Source organism: Gavialis gangeticus, unplaced genomic scaffold (assembly GCF_001723915.1).
Source record: "Gavialis gangeticus isolate Ggan-Ray unplaced genomic scaffold, GavGan_comp1, whole genome shotgun sequence".
In the NCBI taxonomy this organism is placed as follows: domain Eukaryota; kingdom Metazoa; phylum Chordata; order Crocodylia; family Gavialidae; genus Gavialis; species Gavialis gangeticus.
The window spans coordinates 69,108,321-69,129,601 of NW_017729029.1; the positions used below are offsets into that span (position 1 = coordinate 69,108,321).

General features: G+C 39.7%; 1 protein-coding gene across 4 annotated transcripts in view; it reads right to left on the reverse strand.

Annotated features, from left to right (window-relative positions):
* Window positions 1-21,281, reverse strand: part of MARCH1 (membrane associated ring-CH-type finger 1) — a 548,671-nt gene that overhangs the window by 67,681 nt on the left and 459,709 nt on the right. For all 4 annotated transcript variants that reach the window (XM_019521737.1, XM_019521739.1, XM_019521740.1 and 1 more), the window contains one exon: window positions 16,633-16,683. In XM_019521737.1, coding sequence (XP_019377282.1) covers window positions 16,633-16,683 — 51 coding nt within the window. The remainder of the gene's footprint in view (window positions 1-16,632; window positions 16,684-21,281) is intronic.

Below are 21,281 nucleotides of genomic sequence, written 5' to 3' on the forward strand. Positions count from 1 at the left end.
CTTACAGGCATAACAGTTTGGAGAGCAGATTGTTCAAGAATGAGGAGGGAAGTAAACAGCATCTTTTCAAGGACTTTAGGAGCTTATTTTCCCCCAGAGAAAAAGGAAAACAGGAAAAAATATGGATATTGTGGATCTCAGCACTTCTCCGGAGGCTGTGAGTGACAGCAGCTTTTTGCATCTTCATTCATGTTGGTCATCTCACTGGACTAAACTATAGCTCTGGATACCATCCTAAGTGATGGATAAATGACCATTGTAGGATCAATCCTGGGAGTCACTGGGCCACAAATCTCCCTCTACCCTAATCCCTTCCATACACACCCTGATTTGTTTCATATATCTTGAGAAAGAGTTAAAACGGTTATAAAATCATAATTTCATCTCAGGCCAGGGAGCAAGCATGAAAAGGATTAGACCAACAGATCTAATTCTGGTAAATTTGTAGGAAGGAGAAAATGAGATTATATGAAAACCACCAGTTGTCTCAACAACAGTGTATTTACTACTCTGACAACCATATAAATATTGTTGCTGTACAAAGAAAAGCAGAGGATCTTATCCTACAAACTGTCTCCCCACGACACGGCCGTTTTCTTCACTGTGATTTCTATAAGCAAAGCATAAGGAGACCACTGAGATTTATAAGGATGTATAATGCCTTTAGCCTGATTCTGCTCTCAGCCAGAATGAGGTAAACCAAGAAGAACAGCAAAGAAATCAGTGGAGTTTTGTTGGTCTGTATTGCTTGTATCATCTGGCCATGTAGGCTGGATGAGTGGCATGAGGCTGGTCCATGGTTTAGATTTGGCATGAAGGATTAAGCTGAGGGGCTGTTTCATCTGGCCCAGAGGTCTGAAAATGTGGTGGCAGGATGAGCAGCAGTAGTGTTAATTAACACCACCACTGCTCCCCCATTGCCAGATTTCCAGACCTGCGGGGAGCTTCCAAGGCCAAATCACACAGCTCCGTGGACTGTATCTTGGTCATCCCTGGTCTACATCAGTGTGAATGAGAGGAAAATCACAAATGGTAACTTCAAGAACGTTAAATTGGGCACAGAGAAAATGTCAAATGTTGGCAATAAAGGAAAAACAATTAATAAAAATGGTTTCTATTTTCTAACCTGATCTAGGGGCAGATGTCATGGCATTACTTCTCTTAGTGGTGATTACACAACTGGTTGCAATAGCTGATGCTTAACTGTTGAATATCTGTGGTCGAGTTGTTTATAATGAGTAGAAAGAGAGCAATATGTTGTCTTTCTTTTATCTTATTCTACATGTAATTCAATATTACTGTGCGTAATAGCCATTCTTAAAAGGCACTAACAGGGCTTTTCTTTTTGCTTCCCCTGGAGGGGGCAGGGGAGGGATTACTATTATTCCAACATGTAGTTCCATTTGAAAGACTTCTCTGAAAGTTTCAAAACATTTTTTAATCTGCTGAGCATTTTGCAATCACATGATGCTCTAATCTCTTTCCCCCTTATGCATACATCAAAAATCTGTCTTCTGTTTCTTTGTTTGATCTGTTGGACTACCCAGGATGCAGATTAAGGAAGTTCCCATATTTGGGGGTATAAAAAAAACGAAAGAGCATATTTGAACAATGCTACTATGGTTTCTGTTCAAGGTCTTCTATTTTAAAAAAAGAAGGAAAGACAGAGACTTTGATGCCTTGGATCAAAGTGCTTACCACAATTTAGGAAATAAATCTGGCAGAGGAGCTATCTGATGATGCAAGATGTCAGAAAAGTGGGGTCACCGTATTTTTAAAGAGAGCACAATACGTTTGGGATTGATGTGATTCTGTATGGGAATATGGGTTGGTCCACTTGGATGCCTTTTAGGATTGGGGCCTTAAATTTTCCATATGGATCACCATATGGGATGTAAATTCTTCACAAAGGGAAGAGCATTCCTTCACAATCCTGCTTGAAAAAAAAGATGTATTACATAATTCAAACAATTTAAGCATCATAATTACTCTGAGCTCATCAGGACTGCTTGAGATAAGACTTTGTATATAGTATTATAGCTCATATATTACTTTTTCTGTATACATTGACACATATAAAACTAGACTACATGGATCTACATGTAGACTACAACTAGACTACATGTAACATACCTTTGCATGCATGTGTGTGTCGTCTACGAAATACATCATATCAAACATGTGCACGCACAGTCTGTTCTAAGGTAGTCCAACAGATCAAACAAAGAAAGAGGACAACATTTTGATGCATACACACTTGTAGATTTAAGATAAACTTCTGGAAAGCAGAAAGCAAAATCTGAACAGCAGAATACCTAATATTTTTCTTCTATATACTTCATTTTATTAAAGCAGCATTTTAAAAATAGGTCAAGTGTATCCAGGTATACATGGAAAATGCATTATTTTATACTGGCTCCTAAAGCCAAGGCATATTTAATGCAATTTTATTTAGAAGTTCAAATATTAGGCAGACTTAGGAAAACAAATGCTGTTGTCATGAACTTTATCAGCTTATTGCAAATATACAATACATTCTACAAACAGCTATGGCATATTCTCTAGACAAAAAAGTCAAATATTTACATCTGATTGAAAAGCAAACTGCCATAATATGAATGTTCCTGGATTTAATTTTAACTCGTGCCTTCAAATCCTTTATTAATGTTTTTAGGAATAGCCTATTTTCTAAAAAACTTGCTTACTCAGTATTGGATTTTTGGAGTTATGGAGGTTTAATAAGAGCTGACCCTGGGTCTACTTTTTACTGTTGATATTAATGGCTCTGTTTATCAGGCAATGTTGTCATTTAGATGACTAAAATAACATTTACCCTCTAATAAATTTTAATGTTGGCTCTGTAAAGACTATATTATTCCTTGTAGGCACAGCTTTTGAGGAATTATGACATTTTAAATTTTATGGGGGGCGAGGGGGTGTTTAAGCCATGATGCTACACAGGTATAGGATAGGACATCTCTGCCTCTGATCTGAGGAACTATGGGCCATGTTAGGCATCACTTCTTATTCCTAATTCTCATTAAAGTTAACCAGAAGTTATGCTTTAAATAAAAGGATGGAACAATATGGCCCATTGACATACCATAGTAATCTAGAGGAGGACTGCAATTTCAGGACTAGTTTGGGAGAGACTAGTCAAATTAACAAACGAGAACCATTGGCATCTGCAAACTACTGCTATTCCAGGCTAATATGGGGATAGATATTGCAAGTTATAATCCAGTCCTGAAATTAGTACTTTCATACAACAGTCCTGCCACCATGCTATCAATGAAAGAGTGTAGGTTTGTTTTTTAAAAAAGCACACTTACAGTTTTGTGAACAAAACATGTTTTTCTGCCTGAAACCTAAGTTGCCAGGTTTTGTATCTGAATATGTGGTACTGCACATTCTTGATAGCCATGTTGTTGAAAACATGCGCTGTTTGAATCTACAGGAAAAAGGCATTGTATGTGGCAACCTGAGTTTTGCTTCTATTGAGTACACCAGTCACTTACATTGAAAGACAGAATTTTTCATACATGTACCTCAGGGTGTTATGGGGATGGAAAACTAAGAAAATCAAAACCCATCTTCTTCAGTATTCAGTGCTGATTGAAGAAAGGAATGGATCTCCATACTTCTAACTTTAAATGAATAAAAGAGTGTATAACCCACAGGGAAAAATACCTGTGAACTCTGTTTCGTAATTTTATAAAATTCCTTTGACAGTAAACAGCGTGTAGCTGCCTATACCATCAACCATCATAAACATTCTCCTAAAACAGTATCTTGGTTAGAAAAGATTCAAAACAGTAAATCAAGTAAGGACTAAGGCTAAATATCTGAGGTCAGTATTTGGCATCTTTAATATTAGTCATTAATCCAGCTATTCAGCTGGTACCTCCACCAAATTTTCAGTGCTTCTTTAACATATACATCATTTTTTGAAAAAAGACAAACTAGATAAATGTTTGGGGATGTATATGGTAGATGGGGTTAAAGCTACACCAAAGGTACACCAAAGACAATCTCTCTCTCTCTCTCTCTCTCTCTGTATTTTTAGTGGTAATATTCTTCACATTATAAATTAGGCCAATGTCAACTATTGCACTAATCTTTCAAAAATAACAGTTTTCTTCTTCCCACTGTGATTTGACTGAGTTTCATAGGATAGACCCTTTGCAGACTCCCAAATAAAATATATTCTACCACCTGCACTAGGCTTTTGAAAAGCCATTGAACCAAAACAAAATCAGACAATTTACTTCTAGTCTGAATTTCCCTTCATTGGAAAATAAGCACATCAGGGAATTTTAAGACTTGCAGCATCAAGGGCATACAGCTTCTTTCACCAAGGAGCTCTCAAATCATAGTTAACATGCAGAAAGATAATTATAATGCATTAAAGGCATTTCTCCCAAGTACAACTAGGCAATCTCACGAACACATATATAAACATATCCTCAAGGATTATATTTCAAACACAGGACTTGTTCCACTGGATAACCATAGTGAAAAGGAATGAATCCACCAGATCCTTTTCATATTATCAGCTGTTCTAAATTATTCACACATTTAAAAAGACATAAAACATTCAAGGAGAAAAGATACTAGGTGGAGAGAAATACTTTATCCACTGATAGGAGGCTAGTGAAACAGAGAGGCATTTTATTCATCCACTCATAAAGAATACCTATGCTAGGATCTTGCCCCCCTTATTATCATTTTCAAAAACATTACATAATCAAAAGTCTCTCTCTCTGTGTCTTACACATGCACACATGCACTACAAGGCAGAGAAAAAATAATAAATCAAATCAGCATCACTATACCCTGCATATATTCAATTATTCTCACTCTTCTTATTCTTATTTATTTGTATTGTGGTAGTATCTCAAGGCCATAATCAAGAATCAGGGTTGCATTGTACTAGCAAATCTACACATTTGAAAGAAAATGACAGTCCCCAGCTTAAAGAGTTTACACTCTATTATTGCAGACTTGTAGAAACAACATTCTTGCTGCCAGCAATGCACAAAGCACAAAGCACCCCAACCTTCCTTTTCTTCCTAGCTCCACAAGCATCATATCTATATATTTCAAAACCAATAATTCTTTTATCATCCTAGCCCTTTGACAGGTATGGACACAAGTCATTGTGAAAGAAGCTACAGTATGGATTTACAGCACGTTGGCTACTTCTCAGTAACTGCCCACAGTCTTTTGCCCTTCAACATATGTGAGGTATCTTACCCCTCAATGGAAGTGCAGTAAATGAAATTCCCATACACTTCAAGGGTACTGGGGTTTCCCCGGTGTATTTTCCGCAAAACAAAAACCAAGAGACATAACTTTCTAGTTGTAAAATAGTATCCTAAATTACACTGAGGTAAAGCTAGCACTTGCTTGCCTTAAGCAAAATTTCACAGCTTGAGAGTTACCTCCTGTCATTGCTAACTTTTCATGCTAGTGAAACCCTCTTTGTAAGCCTACTCTTTCCGCAAGTCAGAAATATATTGCTCACAGGGCATGATCAGCCAGTGAGAGTTTGCTTGTTTGTTGTAATGTAACTCAATACCCTGCTCAAAAAGTTGGTGGGTGAAGTTCTGTGGACCTGCCTAAAATGCTATTTTTCTTTACCAGTTTGCTTCTACATTTTCAATTAAATTCAGGAAATTAATCTCTGCCTCCACATAAACTCAGTTGTTGCTTAATAATGCACCTCCAGCCTCCTAATGACAATTACTAGAAATAATACTGGTCTTCTTTCCTCTAATTTCCTGTGCCCTTGTATCACCTAAATAAATTGGTAGATAATCTTTTCAGTGGATCATATTTAAAGGGATCTCAACAATTTAGCTGTTGCTTAAACCAACTCTCCATAAAATGAACAAGCACAGTAACTAATATACTTAAATCAAAAGTAGTTGTAGACATGAGAGAGGAGAGAATGAACTATGTCTACACTAGAAAGTTTTACTGGTAGAACATTTACAAGTTTACTGCTTCCCACATTGCTTGGATGTTAGGGCACATGTACATTTGGTTGTTTTTGCTGGTACCAAGCACAGTATTGCTAATCCCACTGTGTCAGAAATCATGGGACAAACTCTCAAAAATCAAGAGATTTGGAATGTAAATCATGAAATGCTATTTTTTAAGTGTGTGTGTGTGTGTGTTGGGGGGGTTATTTGTGAAGATGTTGTGAAGATGTTGGGAGCTGTGGATGTGTATGGGGGGTTTGGAGTGCAGGGAGAGGGGTCCCCGCACCTCCTGGCAAAATCCAGGGTCCTGCCAATCTCAGGGGGTGCACGTGCACCTGTGCGTACCCTCTATACATTGCCAATGCCTTCAGGCCATGAGGCAACACTGTGCCTTGTGGAATACTTTTTAAGTTTATGGTAGATTATATTTCCCATACTTCTGTTCTTTTCTCGGCCACAAAATTTCTTCTGTTCAATAATTTTTACTTTTAAAAAAAAGAATGTTGTAGTTCCTAATATTGCTATTTAATCTCTGCCAGCTTGCCATCAAAACATGGATTCTGCACAGACCAATGGAAGTTTTAAGTCCATTTTATAAATGTGGTTTGTTGCTATTTTCTATCTGTAGAAGTTCAACAACTATGGGTGCTGACAGATGTGCAGGCCCCTGCTCTAACTCATAGCGCTTACATAAAGTGCCATGAGTTAGAGCACCCCGCCCCCAACCCAACCAACATTCACTGTTGTGTTGGGTGTTAGGGTGGAGTTCAAGCCTGCCTGCAACTGAGGAGCTACCTCTCTCCCCCAGCTCTGTTGTCTCGTCCCAGCTCTGGGCTGCCTGCAAGAAGAGAGGAAGGAAGGGGAGAGAGCTGTGGGCTGTTGTTTGCCTGGCGTGAGCTGCAGGGTGGGCTGTTAGGTGCGTGTGGGTGTGGGGGGGAGGGCTCTAATTCACCTGCCCCCTCTACAGCTCAGACCAGGCAAACCCCAGCCAGTAGCTTGCTCTTCTTCCCCTCTCCCCCTTCCTGAAGACAGCCCTAGGGGTGGGGTTGGGCTGCATTAGCACAGCCCCAATCATGCTACAAATGAATCCTAGGGAACACAAGCTCCCTAAGGCACTCCAAAGTGCAGCACTTTCATCTGATCCCTCATTTGCTGAAAGTTAATTTGTCAGGCAATCATGCACGTTAAAACCACTCTGCAGCTGTGTATGCATGGCACAGCATGGTACAGTGCTTCCAGGGGGCCGATCATGCTACAAATGTAACTTCTGTCTGCACCTTATGCCTACCACTATCACGGGGACTAGATATTTTGTGATGAATGTGAAGATGCAGGGGAAGCAACCCACAAAGAAATAAATGATGCAGACACTGCATAAAAATCAAAATCCTGCATGTATTTTCTGACTATTCTACACATGGTAGAATAGTCCAAGAAGCAGTGAAAGGCAGGACCCCATTTTGAAACAGACCTAGGATGATCAGCAGCAGGAATAGAAATTTCAGATGAGGAAGGCCACATTCCTGGAGTTGTGTGGATATCCCTCTTCCTTTTCTATAGTGCTTTAGTGCAGGGAAACCAGAAAGGATTGATTCAATTTTGTGTCTGTGAAGGCAAGTAATAGTGCAAAAAAATGCACTTGGTAGATTGAAACAGCACTGTCAATAACTCATGACAAGGTTAGGTCTCTGCAAGGCATATATTATTGCTGTGCCTCCTCATGTTGTTCTTTATGTAATATTTTGTGAAGCAAAGGGCAAAATCTATAATCAGTAGGATGGAGGTATGGAGAGCAAAATATGTTTGCTGATTTTGAGTGGCCAAATACAAGAGCAACTACAAGAGTCCATCATCTTAGTTTCTCTTAAAGAAGGACTTAAAGGATGCTTTTAAGAGTCTGCCAAGAGAGTCTCTCTGTACTGCTTTTGTGAACGTGTTTGTATTCTTGGCTTGAATACAGATGAAAAGTTAGGGGTGGCAATTAGCCTGTGACTCTTCTATTTTTTTTAGGCATAATAGGTGTACATACATTATATATATTTTTAAGACTAAAATTGCATTAAAAGGTAATAAAAAGTGAACATACTTAGCCAACATTAGGCTTTGAGGCTTAATGGCATTTATGAACCCTTAATTATGCTTATTAAAATGGCTAACTACAAGCTGATTGATGCCCAATTCCATATTAATCACAGGCAAATGTGTGGACAGTTATTATACTTTTTGTTTTTCATTAGTGCACAGGATAAAGCTTCAGGCAGTGCTAATGTTTGGGAGGAGGTATGGTCTGCTAAACGTTAAATTGTCCATGTAATCAAAGGTTGTTGGGGGGCAGGAGTCTTCAGGTATTTTGCAACTATGATAACTGTTCCAAGAGTAGCTAGGAAACATCTGGGTGCATTTCATGATGACCTTCTATTGTCTGTCTTGTGTCAAGCATGTGATCCCTCCTATGCCTATTCTTCTGACTGATCTCTGAATATAGGCAGAAAGACTGTTAGATTGGCAAGTTTGGAAAAAAGGAAAAGATAAGTATTATACCTCCCTAACTTTTTTCTTAAAAAGAACTTTCTAAAAATAGGCAGAGGGTCTCAGACTTCCTCCAGGACTCAGTGTTGGCACCTGCCATAACATGGCGTGCTGATACAAACCTGTACCTACAATGCGTTGGAGAATGCTTGCATGGGCTGCTTGGTATCCTGAGATTTAGGTGTTGGGCTGTCAGCAGTACTGTTAAACTCACTGTGACATGTGGCTGAAATATCACTGCTAAGGGTGGTAAAAAGACAGAGAAAGCGGCTGCTCGAAGCAGCTTGAGATTGTTCTGGCCAGTGTGGTGCCAGGCCATTCATAGTGACAGTGACCACAGCACCAGTTATGGAAGTGGTAAGGGTAGATGTACAAAGGGGAAAGAAACAATACTACTCTTTCTAGAAATGTCTAGGAAAAGTTCAGAGGATATATTCTGGAAAACTTCACCATTAAGATTGTTGCCAAGGCGAGAAGGGGCATTTGTGTTTGGATAAGCAGAAGGCCTCCACAAGAAGGTTTGTGCCGCTGCCTAGCATCACAAGCCAAAGAAAAGTGAATCCTGCTGAGCCAATAGCAAGGTCTCTGCATCTTTTCTCTACCTCTATCCAAGCGCAGCAGGAGAGTGATTCATTTTCAGCTTGGTTGATTGGACTTAAAAACCAAAAGCATTGTCTTTTCCAATGTTTCCTTTGTGCATTTGCTTTACAACTGTACTCTTTAAAATCAGACTCTATGGCTAGTTACTGAATTTTTAAATTTCCTATGGATATGTTATTGTCATGCTCAGGTCCTGGTTTCAGTGCATTTCTAGTAATGCTTACAATGTGTTCTTTTTTTACTATGCTAGTATTTTGTGAGAGCAGGAGCTCTAGCTGCCAAAACATGACTACTGCTGAATGATTCTAACATATTCTTATTTTTTCTGTCATACACATTTTGAAAATTCATTCCCTTGTTTTTTTCACTTCATAAGCAGTCATTATTTTGGAAAGGGATGGGAGTGACAGGAGGGGGGCAGTTTTCAGGCCCTTCACACAAAATAAAATAATAAAGCTCTGCATTAAAAAAATTACCTGAGCTGTTTTCTCTTTCCAGATTTCACCTCTTGGCTTACGTGGGTCTGGATAGGGGCTATCTGATGCTAAAAATACTTCTGGCCCTATGAGGAGTCTGTACTTCCCCAAGGAGCTTACTCTCACTGGACACTGTTGGGGCTCCTTATTCCGAATTTCACAGGTATCAATTGTCATATTTATGGTAATGGCAGGGTCCTCACCAAATGTGAAATTGGAGGTCATCACAAAAGTGACAGACAGGAGGATGACCACAGATTTTCTGCTGACCTCCCCAGCCTTCTGGTACAATTATTATAGCTCCTTTGCCATTGTCCAATACTACCTCTGTTCCTCATGTGCCATTTGCAGTATCCACACAAACATCTTTATCCTTGAGATGAACCCACAGCTGGGCTTGTGCCATCTTCTCTTACCATAATTAGAGATCTTGACTCTTTCCTCATCACAGCAGTGGCAGGAGAGAGAGAGATAGAGCTCTATCTTTGCACAGCCCACATGGTTGCAAAGATACGACAATAGCGGCGCTTAAAAAGATAAAAAGCATTGTAAGCTTTTTCAGAGCTGGGGGTGGAAGGTAGAAATTATACTGACTATTGGAGTGAGGGGAAAGGGAAAGGGGACAGGGAGTTTTACCTGTCCATGAAAAGAAGTGATAGGTAGTAGAGCACAGCTCTGGATTATTACAGGTAATCCAGCATTCCCAATGGTACTTTGCCTGTGGAAGTGTGTCAGTAGATCTGTGTTACTCAGGGAGGTGGGGTAATTTTTGCAACCAAATTTGGTGGCATGAATCAATTTTGGGTGTAGATGCAAGCAAACAAAAGTCAACTTTTTCCCTAGCAAAATGTTGTAGTGTAGACCAGAGAGAGATGGAAAAACAATTTGCAAGTTAGGGGATCATAGGAAAATAGGGCTGAAAGGGATCTCAGGAGGTCATCTAGTCCAGCTCTGTGCCCAAAGCAGGATCATTTCCCTGACTAAACCATCCCAGTCAAGTATCTATCTAACCTGCTCTTGACAGTTTCCAGGGATGGAGATTCCACAGCCTTTTCCAATACTTAATTACTCTCATAGTCAGAAGGTTCTTCCTGCTCTCAAACCTAAATTTCTTCTGCTGCAGCTTAAGGCCATGGCTTAGTCCTGTCCCCTACACACATGCACACAAAATAAAGTTATTTCTCTCCTCTTTATAATTGCTTTTCAGGTATTTCCAGACTGTTTTTAAATCCTCACTCAGTCTTCTCTTCTTCCGACTAAACAATCCTAGTTTTTTCAGCCTTTCCCCAAAAGTTATGCTACTCAAGCCTCTAATAATTTTTCTTGCTCTCTGCTAAACTCTTTCCAATCTGTCCACATCTTTCTTGAAGTGTGGGGCTCAAAACCGGGCACAGTACTGCAGACCTCACCAGTGCTGAATAGAGCAGAAGAAACACTTTCCTTGTTTTGCAAGAGAAACTCTTGTTAATACAACCCATATGTTGTATTCTTTTTCTTTCTTTTTTTTGCAATAAGAGCACATTTTTGGCTCATGTTCAGATCACTGTAACCCTAAGGCCCTTCTCTGTAGCACCACAGCCAAGCCAATCATTCCCCATTCTCTATTTGTATATGAAGTTATTTTGTCCCAAGTGCAGTTATTGTAACTAAACCAGGATCTATAGAACTAAAAAAATTAAGTTGACTTTATTTTGTAAGTAAAACGAACAGAAAGCCACAATTAGAGAAGAGTTTTTGATGTTTAGAGAACAGTTTATATTGATTTGAAGCATGTCACGGGAAAGAGGATGATGATGCAATTTCATTAGAGAGAAATCTTGATTAAAGCTTTGGTAGAATGATGACTTTCTTTCTTTTTTAACAATTTTTTCATCTTACTGCTTCCAATGCATTTTCTGGTTATTTTTTATTCTTTAATTTTACCTTTCAGTGAAAAATAAACAAAACAACTGTTTTTACATGCAAAAATATGAATCTTGTCATGTCTCTCCAAGATAGACTTCCTCACTAGGCCACTTTCTATAGAAAATATGTCCATTTATTCTGAAAAAGAGTCTATTTTCATTTATAATAGTGACATATTACAGTGAAAAAAAGCACATAATTGGGCAAATACTTCTTGTAATTAGGCAAAGTTTCGCATTCAAAACATGATGAATAAAGCCACAGTTAAGAGTATTTTCTATCCTCTTCCCCTGAAATATTTTGCAAACTTCTATTCATGACCTTAACCTGTTATCTAGCTGAATTTAGATTTCAATCCCTGCAACACTAACAGATGTGCTCAAAATTAAAATGGGCAATTGTCCAGTAAGTATATCCATTAGATGATGTGTAATCCTTTGCCTGAACCTGGGCATTACTTGAAAGGGGAGTCAGGTAGCTTCAGTTTGTGCTTCCTCTGAATAACTTCATGAAATCTTCCATATTCAAACATCAAATGTCTGAAGTCAAAATGAGATACATTTCTTCAGACATACACAAGTAGTGCACTGAAACAAATTTCAGTGAGGCAGGATGAGTTGAGTCACGTTGCATAGGTGATTTACAAGGAGTTCCCTTCCCTCCTATACCAGATGACAGGGGACAAAAAAGCATGTTTAACTTAAGCTTTTTATTCATGCAGGTTGCTGGTAGCAGTAAATATTTAGTAATTCTGACAGTATATAGAAAAATCTAGAGTTTTCCTAAATCTCCTTCACATATGCTACAAAACCAAATACTGAGCCATTTTACTAATTGGCCGTGGTTGGAGAGATTGTCAAGACACAGGAGTCATTATTCTTAGCATCCCACAGCAACTTTAATGATTTATAGTTTGAAGCAAGTGAGCTAACTTAGATGGATTTTCATACAGAACCAACCATGGCTGACTGCCAGGCAGCAATACTATAGAGACAGAGATAGGAACTGTGAGAGATCACTGCAGATTAAGAACATTAGTGTCATGTTTGGATTATCCTCTACCTGATTTTCAACAGATCTTTTGCAAAAATCAGAATCTCGGCCATATTTTGCTTAGTTAAGCATTTGGAGTAATAGAAGCAATATTTTTAAATGGTGATCCTTTCCATCAGAAAGGACACCAAATAATGAGGGAGAGTTTGAAATGTAGGTGTGCTAAAAAATGGAGATACTAAAAATGAACTGACTTTAATGGTGGTGTTAATTTGTTGCTGTCCCTGGGTACACTGGATAATGCAAAATTACTCTAGAAGTTTTCAACAAAATAACTGGCTATGTCCAGGGTGCTACTAATTCTTTGCAAATTTTAGAAAAAAAATCAAGAGGGAAAGAAAGCAGGTAGATGACCAAAATATTTTGGACAACTGCTATTTCCCCTCCAGCACACTTACCCAGATGCAGCTGATGCTGTGTGTCCACCCTATAAATTTACATAAATTTTAAGATGCATTTTATGCTGTTTCAATTTCTATAAATAGTATGTATGGACATGTACAAAACTTGGCACTAATGCTGATAGTTACATGCATTTCCTCCCAGTAACTACTGTTAGCTACTTATTAATTGCTGTCTCTGTTTTTTCTTTAAATATATCTATAATCTGTATAATCAACAATTGTCACAAACACATATTATGTATTAAAAGTATGTATTAAAAGATCACTACAACTTCTGAGGTCTGGTTTGATTAAAATAGTTCAGTATGGAAATTCTTGTTGTGGATTTTGTGTAATGTAAGCAATGTATTTATAAATTAAGCTTTTTTTTGGATTAAAAATAGGCAAATTCTTGACAATAGAGAATTCACTTGAAACATTGGGTACCCTGTCAAGTACATTCCAACATATAAAAGTCCTGTTTAGTGAAATGCATAAGGTAAGTGGTCAAATGGAATAATATAATTCCACATATAAGCTGGTGACAGAATAAGAAAGGGCATGTCTTGATAATTTTTCACTGCAACAGCCCATTTGTAAGCTGTGTGCACAATTTCTAAAGAGCATCTACAACTCTTCTCCACAGAGGTCACATTGAGAGAAATGTTAGAAGCTGGGATGTGATGCTTTAAAGCACATTAAATATATTTCGACAATCCCTCATTGATTGCATTTGACCCTCTGATGCTTGTGGGGGGCTTTGTGACAATTTAAAAGTAACTGTTGCTCATTGACATTGTTAGAATAACAGAAAATAAGTGCAGTGAATTTATATAGGTTTACAGTCCTTTTAACTAACAGGGATCACAATTAGAGATGGACTGAGCCACAATCCCTGGATGCTCCCAGGCCTGGAGATATTAAAACTTTGCATTTTGTTCCAGCATGTTATAGAGATAAATTACAATGAAGCGTGAATCTGTATTTCCCCAATATTCAGGAGGCTTTGTAAGTGGGGAACCAGTTTGGGTCCAGCTATAATGATGCAATTAAAATTCACATGTATACCACTGGTTAAATAACACTGAGATTTTGATCAAAACTAAAAACAAAGCACAGACTGACACACATCGTGTTGTATGCTGTGAGAAGTGAGGGATGAGTGGGAACATGAGTGGATCGAAGACTTTGTAAAGGCGGGGAGGGCAGGAACAGCAACTGAGACTACAGGAGTGATGGTATCCCTGTTGTAATCCTCCTTCCCCCTCACCAGGAGAGTCAGACCACAACACAGGAGCTGCAGCTGGGGACTTTTTGCAAGTGCCCTTATCAAGTAAGAATCCTGCCCCCCACCTTTGGCATCCCCTCACCCTCTGTGCTCCGCAGCACCTCAGTAAACCCCAGAGCTGCTTCTGCCCCGCTCCACCTAGGCTCAGCTGGGGTAGCTGCAACAGCAGGCAAGAGTGGAAGAGAGTGGGGGAATGAAAAGGTAATGGAGGTGCCACTGAGTATGGAAGGGACGGGAGAAGGGGAATTCTTACTTGCTTTGGGGATTTAAAAAAGGCCCCTGGCCCAAAGGAGTGCAAGTGCAACTATGCCACTGCACTGACTCTGGATCTGCCCCTCAGTGGGAATGAATATAGTCCCATTTTCTATCATGTGAGGTACCTGCCCTTACTCTTATTGTTACAAATGTTTTAGTACCTTTAGTACCTTTCACCTGAGCATCTCAAAGCATTTTAGAGGCACTGGTTAAGCTTCACAACTCCCTTGCCCCACCATAATTGCAACTGTTGTCCTTATTTCTTACCACTACATGAAATAGAAAGTCATAGCAGACTCAGTTAAGGCTGAAGTGCAAGGCTCGGTCTTGAATTTTCTGGATTTTACTGACTGGTCTCTCATGACTTGAAGTGATTATATCATCAGTTTTGGTTTATGATTTTCCCCGGTCATATGACAGTTAAAACCATAGTAAGAAAGGTGCCATGGAATAAGATGAAAAGTGGTATATAACATCATCACACTCTCTTTTAAAACTGATACCTATAACTGCACATTGGATGATTACTGCTTTCAGATACAGTCAGCTTTTGATCTCATTTCATCAGTGTAAATCAAGAGGAAATCCAATAAAGTGACTTGAGCTCCTTCAGAAATGCATTATAGTAAATGAGATCAAGGTCAACTCTAATATTTAATAGGTCCTTCACATAGGAAGCACAGGCAGGTGAAAATTCTTTTGGATGCCATTATTGTACTAACTCTGATATAATATGATGTTCACCCCATTCTGCTCCTACTGGGTAAAAACAGATAAGAATATTTATGCCATGGAATGCAACACACTCCTTGCTGTATTCTTTCTTCTAAAACTGTAATTGAATGCTCATTAAAGTGAATTATACACAGAAGACTACTTAATAGCAGTACCATGGACTACTCAAAGCCTTTTCTTTTGTTGTTATGAAATAGCAGAGACGAGTATTTTAACTGGTAGTTCCTTGAACTGTAATTTAAAAATTACGACTGTGATCTCTTTTTTTTCTTTAAATCAAATGCATCTCTGAGGGTAAAATAGTTTTGGCAGGGTCAGGCCACAGTAAATCTTCATTAGATAAGGACTGAGGCCATGATGTTCAGAACTGGACCCAAGTTCAAACCTTGAGGAGCAGGTTTGAGCTTAAATAGTGGCTGGTATTTTGATTTGGATTTTACAAGCATGGAGAAATATTCTCAAGTCCAGGTGTTATTTATATCATTTATATACTTACATAAATTGCACCTGAATCAGGAATGGACAGAAGTGTAGCTATCTTGTGAGAGCTCACACCTAAGGCAGGGGGCTGGTGTGGCATGGCACGGGCACCAAGGCATACAATTGAGAGCCTAGAGATCACAAGTTTGAGGCCATAGCAGAAGATCTCACAGGGTGGCCTGTCAGGTTGCAAAAAACCCCCAAATCTGTGAATTCTGCTAAATTCCTTGACACAAGGGCACATAAAAAGAAAGGAACACCCAAGGCAGCAATTACACTATTCTGTTGCTGGTTGGTGGGTATAGAGATAATAGCCTGTTTGCCTTTAGAGATACTTCAGGTTAGACGTGCACAGACAAAATCTGACCTAATGCAGATCTAACTTATACCAACAGCATTTTATTTCTGATTCTTTCAAGTATAATTCTCTACTGGACTTAGTGAAGTTATTCCAACGAAGTTAGTCCAGTAACTCAGGGAAGTTACTATTTAAGAGTTTGCATTATTTTGTGCCAGTGTAATGCTGATTATATTGGTAGAAATAAGACATCCATCCATGTCCTCTGGCACCAAAACCTTTTGATCTATTCTCATGAAATTTCAATTTTTAACTTGGGTTTCAGCCATATCTGAATGAAATTTACAGGAACAACGTAGGGTCCATAGATTCGTATCTGAAATAGACAGCCCCTTCCATGGCCCCCAAGTGAAATGGGTTGAGAAAGGAGTTTCTTAATGGATATTCAATGGATAAAAAGAGATTAATCATGTATTTTTAAATGACCTTTATGTTGCAATTAGTGCATTAGGCAGCCTAATGTTAAGAACTGGTATATACAAAGAACGTGCCAGAATATGGTTATGTGGACAGTGGAGTAAAATGGGACTTTAGTCGCTTGGAATTCTATATGAAAGTAAACAAGTTAATATATTCCGCCTACCTTTGAGATGTTACTTGATCGACTTGCAGAGCGCCCTGGAGATTTGTCATTCTAGAAAACAAAATAAGAGGAATTACTGAATTATATGCAACTCAAACTGTGTGAGCTCAAAAGAAAATGAATATTTTAAGCTTGATTGTGACTGTGTTCAGCTCTATTCTGTGTTAGGCTACACAATGTTTACTGTACAGCAACTCATTAAACAGCTACCAACATTTTGGTATTTCGCATACTGGTAAAAGAGGAGAGGAATTAACAACAAGGATTCTGACATGCTGTTCAATACAGCTTCTTCGTTTGTTTTTTCATGAATGTCAGTGTGAAGGGCTTTCCGTATGCATCGGTCCTGGGGAGTACTTAGTGTAAACACCATTACCCACGGGGGGGACTAAGATTTTTCTTGCACTAATTACTCCGCAAGTTTTACACATCTGTTTATGGAGAAGAAATAACATCACGTGTCTTAGGTGAACAACCATATCCTGTTAATAACAATTTGTCAGAGATGTAGTCAAGGCAAATGGTTCGTAAACACCACATGTTAGCAGATATGTTCGTAAGAGTTTAAGTATGCTTGCAGATCATTAAAAAAGGGGGCTACCATGACTCAATCAATTTGTCAATATTAAATTCTTTCCCAACTACAGTATAATAAAATATACCTTTACAAATCTGGATCTCCTTCTAAGGATTTTATTTGGAAGCATGGAGCTTATCAATGTGGAAAAGATACATGTTTAATGGAGGCCATAACCAGTGCTTTTCTTATCACTCAGGATGGTAAATTCAAACAGTAGTGTGAAATAATGATATAAAACAGGATTGATTCTGAAAGCTATTTTTTTCTAGAACAGCAGCACTAGGCACCATTCCTCTAGGATCTTTATAGTGTTTACTCTAGAAATAAAGTAGAGCTATTCCTTCTATATCTTATTTATAACATACCCATCACTGTAGCATGTACTGACAGTATTTTCAGTGAAATATTCGTTTAATAAAAATCTTTCTGCCCTTCAGTGTCCTATCTCTCCTTGTCTTTCACTTGAACAGAAAACTGGTAATAGGCATGTCAATTAGAGGTTCATCTCCTATTCAGTTATTAAGTATGCTTACTGTTCATACTGAAATTTCTGTAGCATGGTGTCTACATTACTGCAACGACAAAACACACTACTTTAATCTGTTGAAAATAATTGCAGAAAAACATTTTTTCCCCATTTTTAGAGTAATTTTTTTCCTGACAGTTCATTATGTGTGATCTTCAATTTCAAGCCCAATCCTATATGAATAAAGGGAACTGATTGAAATATATCCTGGCTGTCACCAATCAAACTAACAACACAGCCTCTGGAGGAACCTCCCCATCCCATTTGCCATTCTGTCTCTTCTTTATCCCTCCCATGCTTCTGGGTAACTTGAACTGACTTTTCCCCCAAGCCACATGAATTGTCAATGCTGCAAATATCTTTTCATTGCATTGCTCTTTTTCCTTTATTACAGCAAGTTCTGAGAGGAACAACATATTTAGGCACTCAGATAAAACACACCTGCATTTTGTGACCTTTTATCATTCTCTAGTTTGTTTTATCCCAGAGGGAGAAAGAAATATCTAGCCCATTTCCAAGGCTTGTATACCTTTAGATGCCAGAATCTTTTCATTCCTTGGAAAAATTCCAAAGAAATATTGCCTAATTTATACCTAATTAATTATGTGTCTTGTCCAATTATTTCAGTGGCATATTCTTTATTGTAGCCTAGTTAGATATGGTTGTCATACATCATTAATATTAAATTATACTTTCTCTGCTATATTAACAAGACTCACTTTCAAACATCTGTACTTATATCCATGCCAAATTTGGACTCTCTGGGCCAAATATACCCTGACTCAAAAGCAAGCCTTTTAACTCCATCTCCTATGACAGTCTCATTAACAGCCTAAGGAAATACAGAGTAAATGACAGTACCATAAGGTGGATTTTTAATTTGTGCTCAATGAGTAGTCATCAATGGCTCAAAGTCTAATTGGGAGGAGGTATCAAATGGGGATCCTCAGGGGTCTGTTCTGGGTCCAGTATCATTTAATATCTTAATTAACTACTTGGATGACGGGGTTGAGGACACACTTAGCCAACTTGTGGATGACACCAAGGTGGAGTTGCAGACATTCTGAGAGGCAGGGTCCAGAATGATACAGAAAGACTGGAGAAATGGTCTGAAATCAATCAGATGAAATTCAACAAGGACAAGTGCAAAGTCCTGCACTTGGGATGTAATAATTGCATGAAAAATATACAGACTGGGGAATGATTGGCTAGGTTGTGGTACTGTGAAGAAGGACCTTGGAGTTATACTGGACCATAAACTGCATATGAGCCAACAGTGTGCTTTTGTGGCAAAAAAAAGGCCGAAACCATACTGACACTCCTGAATTTCAAATCAAAGGAAGTGCTGCTTTTAGTCTATTTGGCATGGGTGTGGCCTCCCCTGCAACAGTGTGTCCCATTTTGGACCCCACACTTCAAGAAAGATGTGGACAGATTGGAAAGAGTCTAACAGAGAGCAACAAAAATGATTAGAGGGGAAGCATGACTTATGAGGAAAGTTTGAACGAACTAAGATTATTTATACTGGAGAAGAGAACTCTGAGAAGGAATTTAATAACAGTCTTCAAATACCTGAAGAGCAATTATAAAGAAGATGGAAATAACCTTTTTGCCATGGGTGTAGGGGACAGGACTAGGAGCAACGTCCTCAAGCTGCAGCATATTTTAGATACATTCTTGGAGGAAATGGGGTATCATTCAGTATTGAGCATGAGAGTTAGGGATACGGCCTCTGAATTAGAACTTCCTAGACCAGGAAGTATGTGTACCCCCGGGGGTACTTGAGAAGGTCCTAGGGGGTATGCACGGGTGGGTGGGGATGGAGTGCCACCACACACCATCCCACACTGCTGTGCAGGCACCGCTTGCCTGGATGGACACAGGGGTACACTGATCCAAAAAGGTTGAAAACCCCTGTCTTAGAACTTTAATGCTGGAGGTTGCAAGTGAGAGAGGAACAGTAGAAAAAAAAAACCTAGTTCACTCTCCCTTTCAGCATTAATTCTCTGCCACCATGTGGCACAGCTTTGGCAACGCATAGGGGGTGCACCCTGAGATCGGCTGTGCACCCCCTGGAAGCTCCAGCCATGAAACTGGAAGTGGCTCAGCGATTGGCTGCTGGGGAAACCCTGACCGCTGGGGGACCCCACCCCCTGGTCAGTGATCAGCCACTGGGGGACACACCCCCTCCCCACCAGCAATATGGTGACTCCACGGACTCAGGAGGCACCAGTTGTCCGTGTGGCATAGGATGATGTGAAAGATGGACCTATGGTCTGACCTAGTAAATGGCAGTTCTTATGTTCTTATGTCAGACTAGATGATCTTCTCAGGTCCCTTCCAACCCTAGAAACCATGAAACTATGAAACTATGTTCAGAGGAAAGTTGGAGAGTAGGAAGAACTTTCTGACTATGAGGGTGGTGAAGCAGTGGACTCAGCTACCTAGAGAAATTGTGGAATTTCCATCCTTGGAAGTTTTCAAGAACAGGTTAGTGCTTAACCTTTATGGCTAGCATGCCAGATGGGCAGTGTCCAATTCCTCCATAGGTCATATCCAGAGGGACCCCATCCAGCCATGCCAGCGTGCCAGATGGACAGCCTGGCTCCAATCCAGCCATTTGGTGGAAGGGGGCTTGGTTAGGCCTCAACTAGATCCCACAGGGGGCAGGGACCATGACCGAGCTCTGAGCCAGCACTGCAGGGGAAGGAAGTGTGCCCCTGCCCTGTGGGAGAAGGCAGCATGACCTGGCCACAACCTAAGCGCAGGGTGCAGGCGTGGGAAGGGAATGTGGCCTGGCCCCAAACCAGCAGCACAGGCGAAGGAAACATGGCCTGGCTCTGTATGGAGAATGGGTGCAGCCTGGCCCCAACCCTGCCATGCAGGCGGAAGAGGATGTTGCCTGGCTCCAATATGGCCATGCAGGGGGAGAGTCATGGCCTAGGTCTGACCAGCTGCTTGGGGCTGGGGATTTTGGCAGTAGGAAGGAGTGACTGTATTAACTGCCACTGCTCCCCTTGCTGCCAAATTTCCTAAGCTATGGGGAACCCTACAGGCTGGATTCCAAGGCCGTGCAGGCCACATTTGGCCCAAGGGTCAGACACTGAGCACCCTGGGTTAGACAACACGTGATTGGAATGGTTTAGTCAGGGAAATGATCCTACCTTGAGCAGGGGGCTGGATTAAATGACCTTGTGGGACCAGCCCTATTTTCCTATCATCCTGTGTTCAAAGTAGCCCAACTTATAATATGCAGGGAAACATTAAGCCAAATGATGTCTCCCCAACAACAATCTATGAAAAACAAGTTTAGTCAAGGGTCACACACTGAAAAAGGAATGCTTAGTCACATACTTTTTTCATCTGAACAGCTAGCGCAGTGCCAAATTCTTATTAACCTCACAAAAATGTATACTACTCCTGCTTTTCTCTAAAAAACCAAGGTCTCCTATGACAGGCCCCCCCCCAAAATTCCACCAGATTATCCAATAAATTTTGCTACCCTTGAAAATAGTGGCTCCACCTTTAAGTCTTAGTAATACT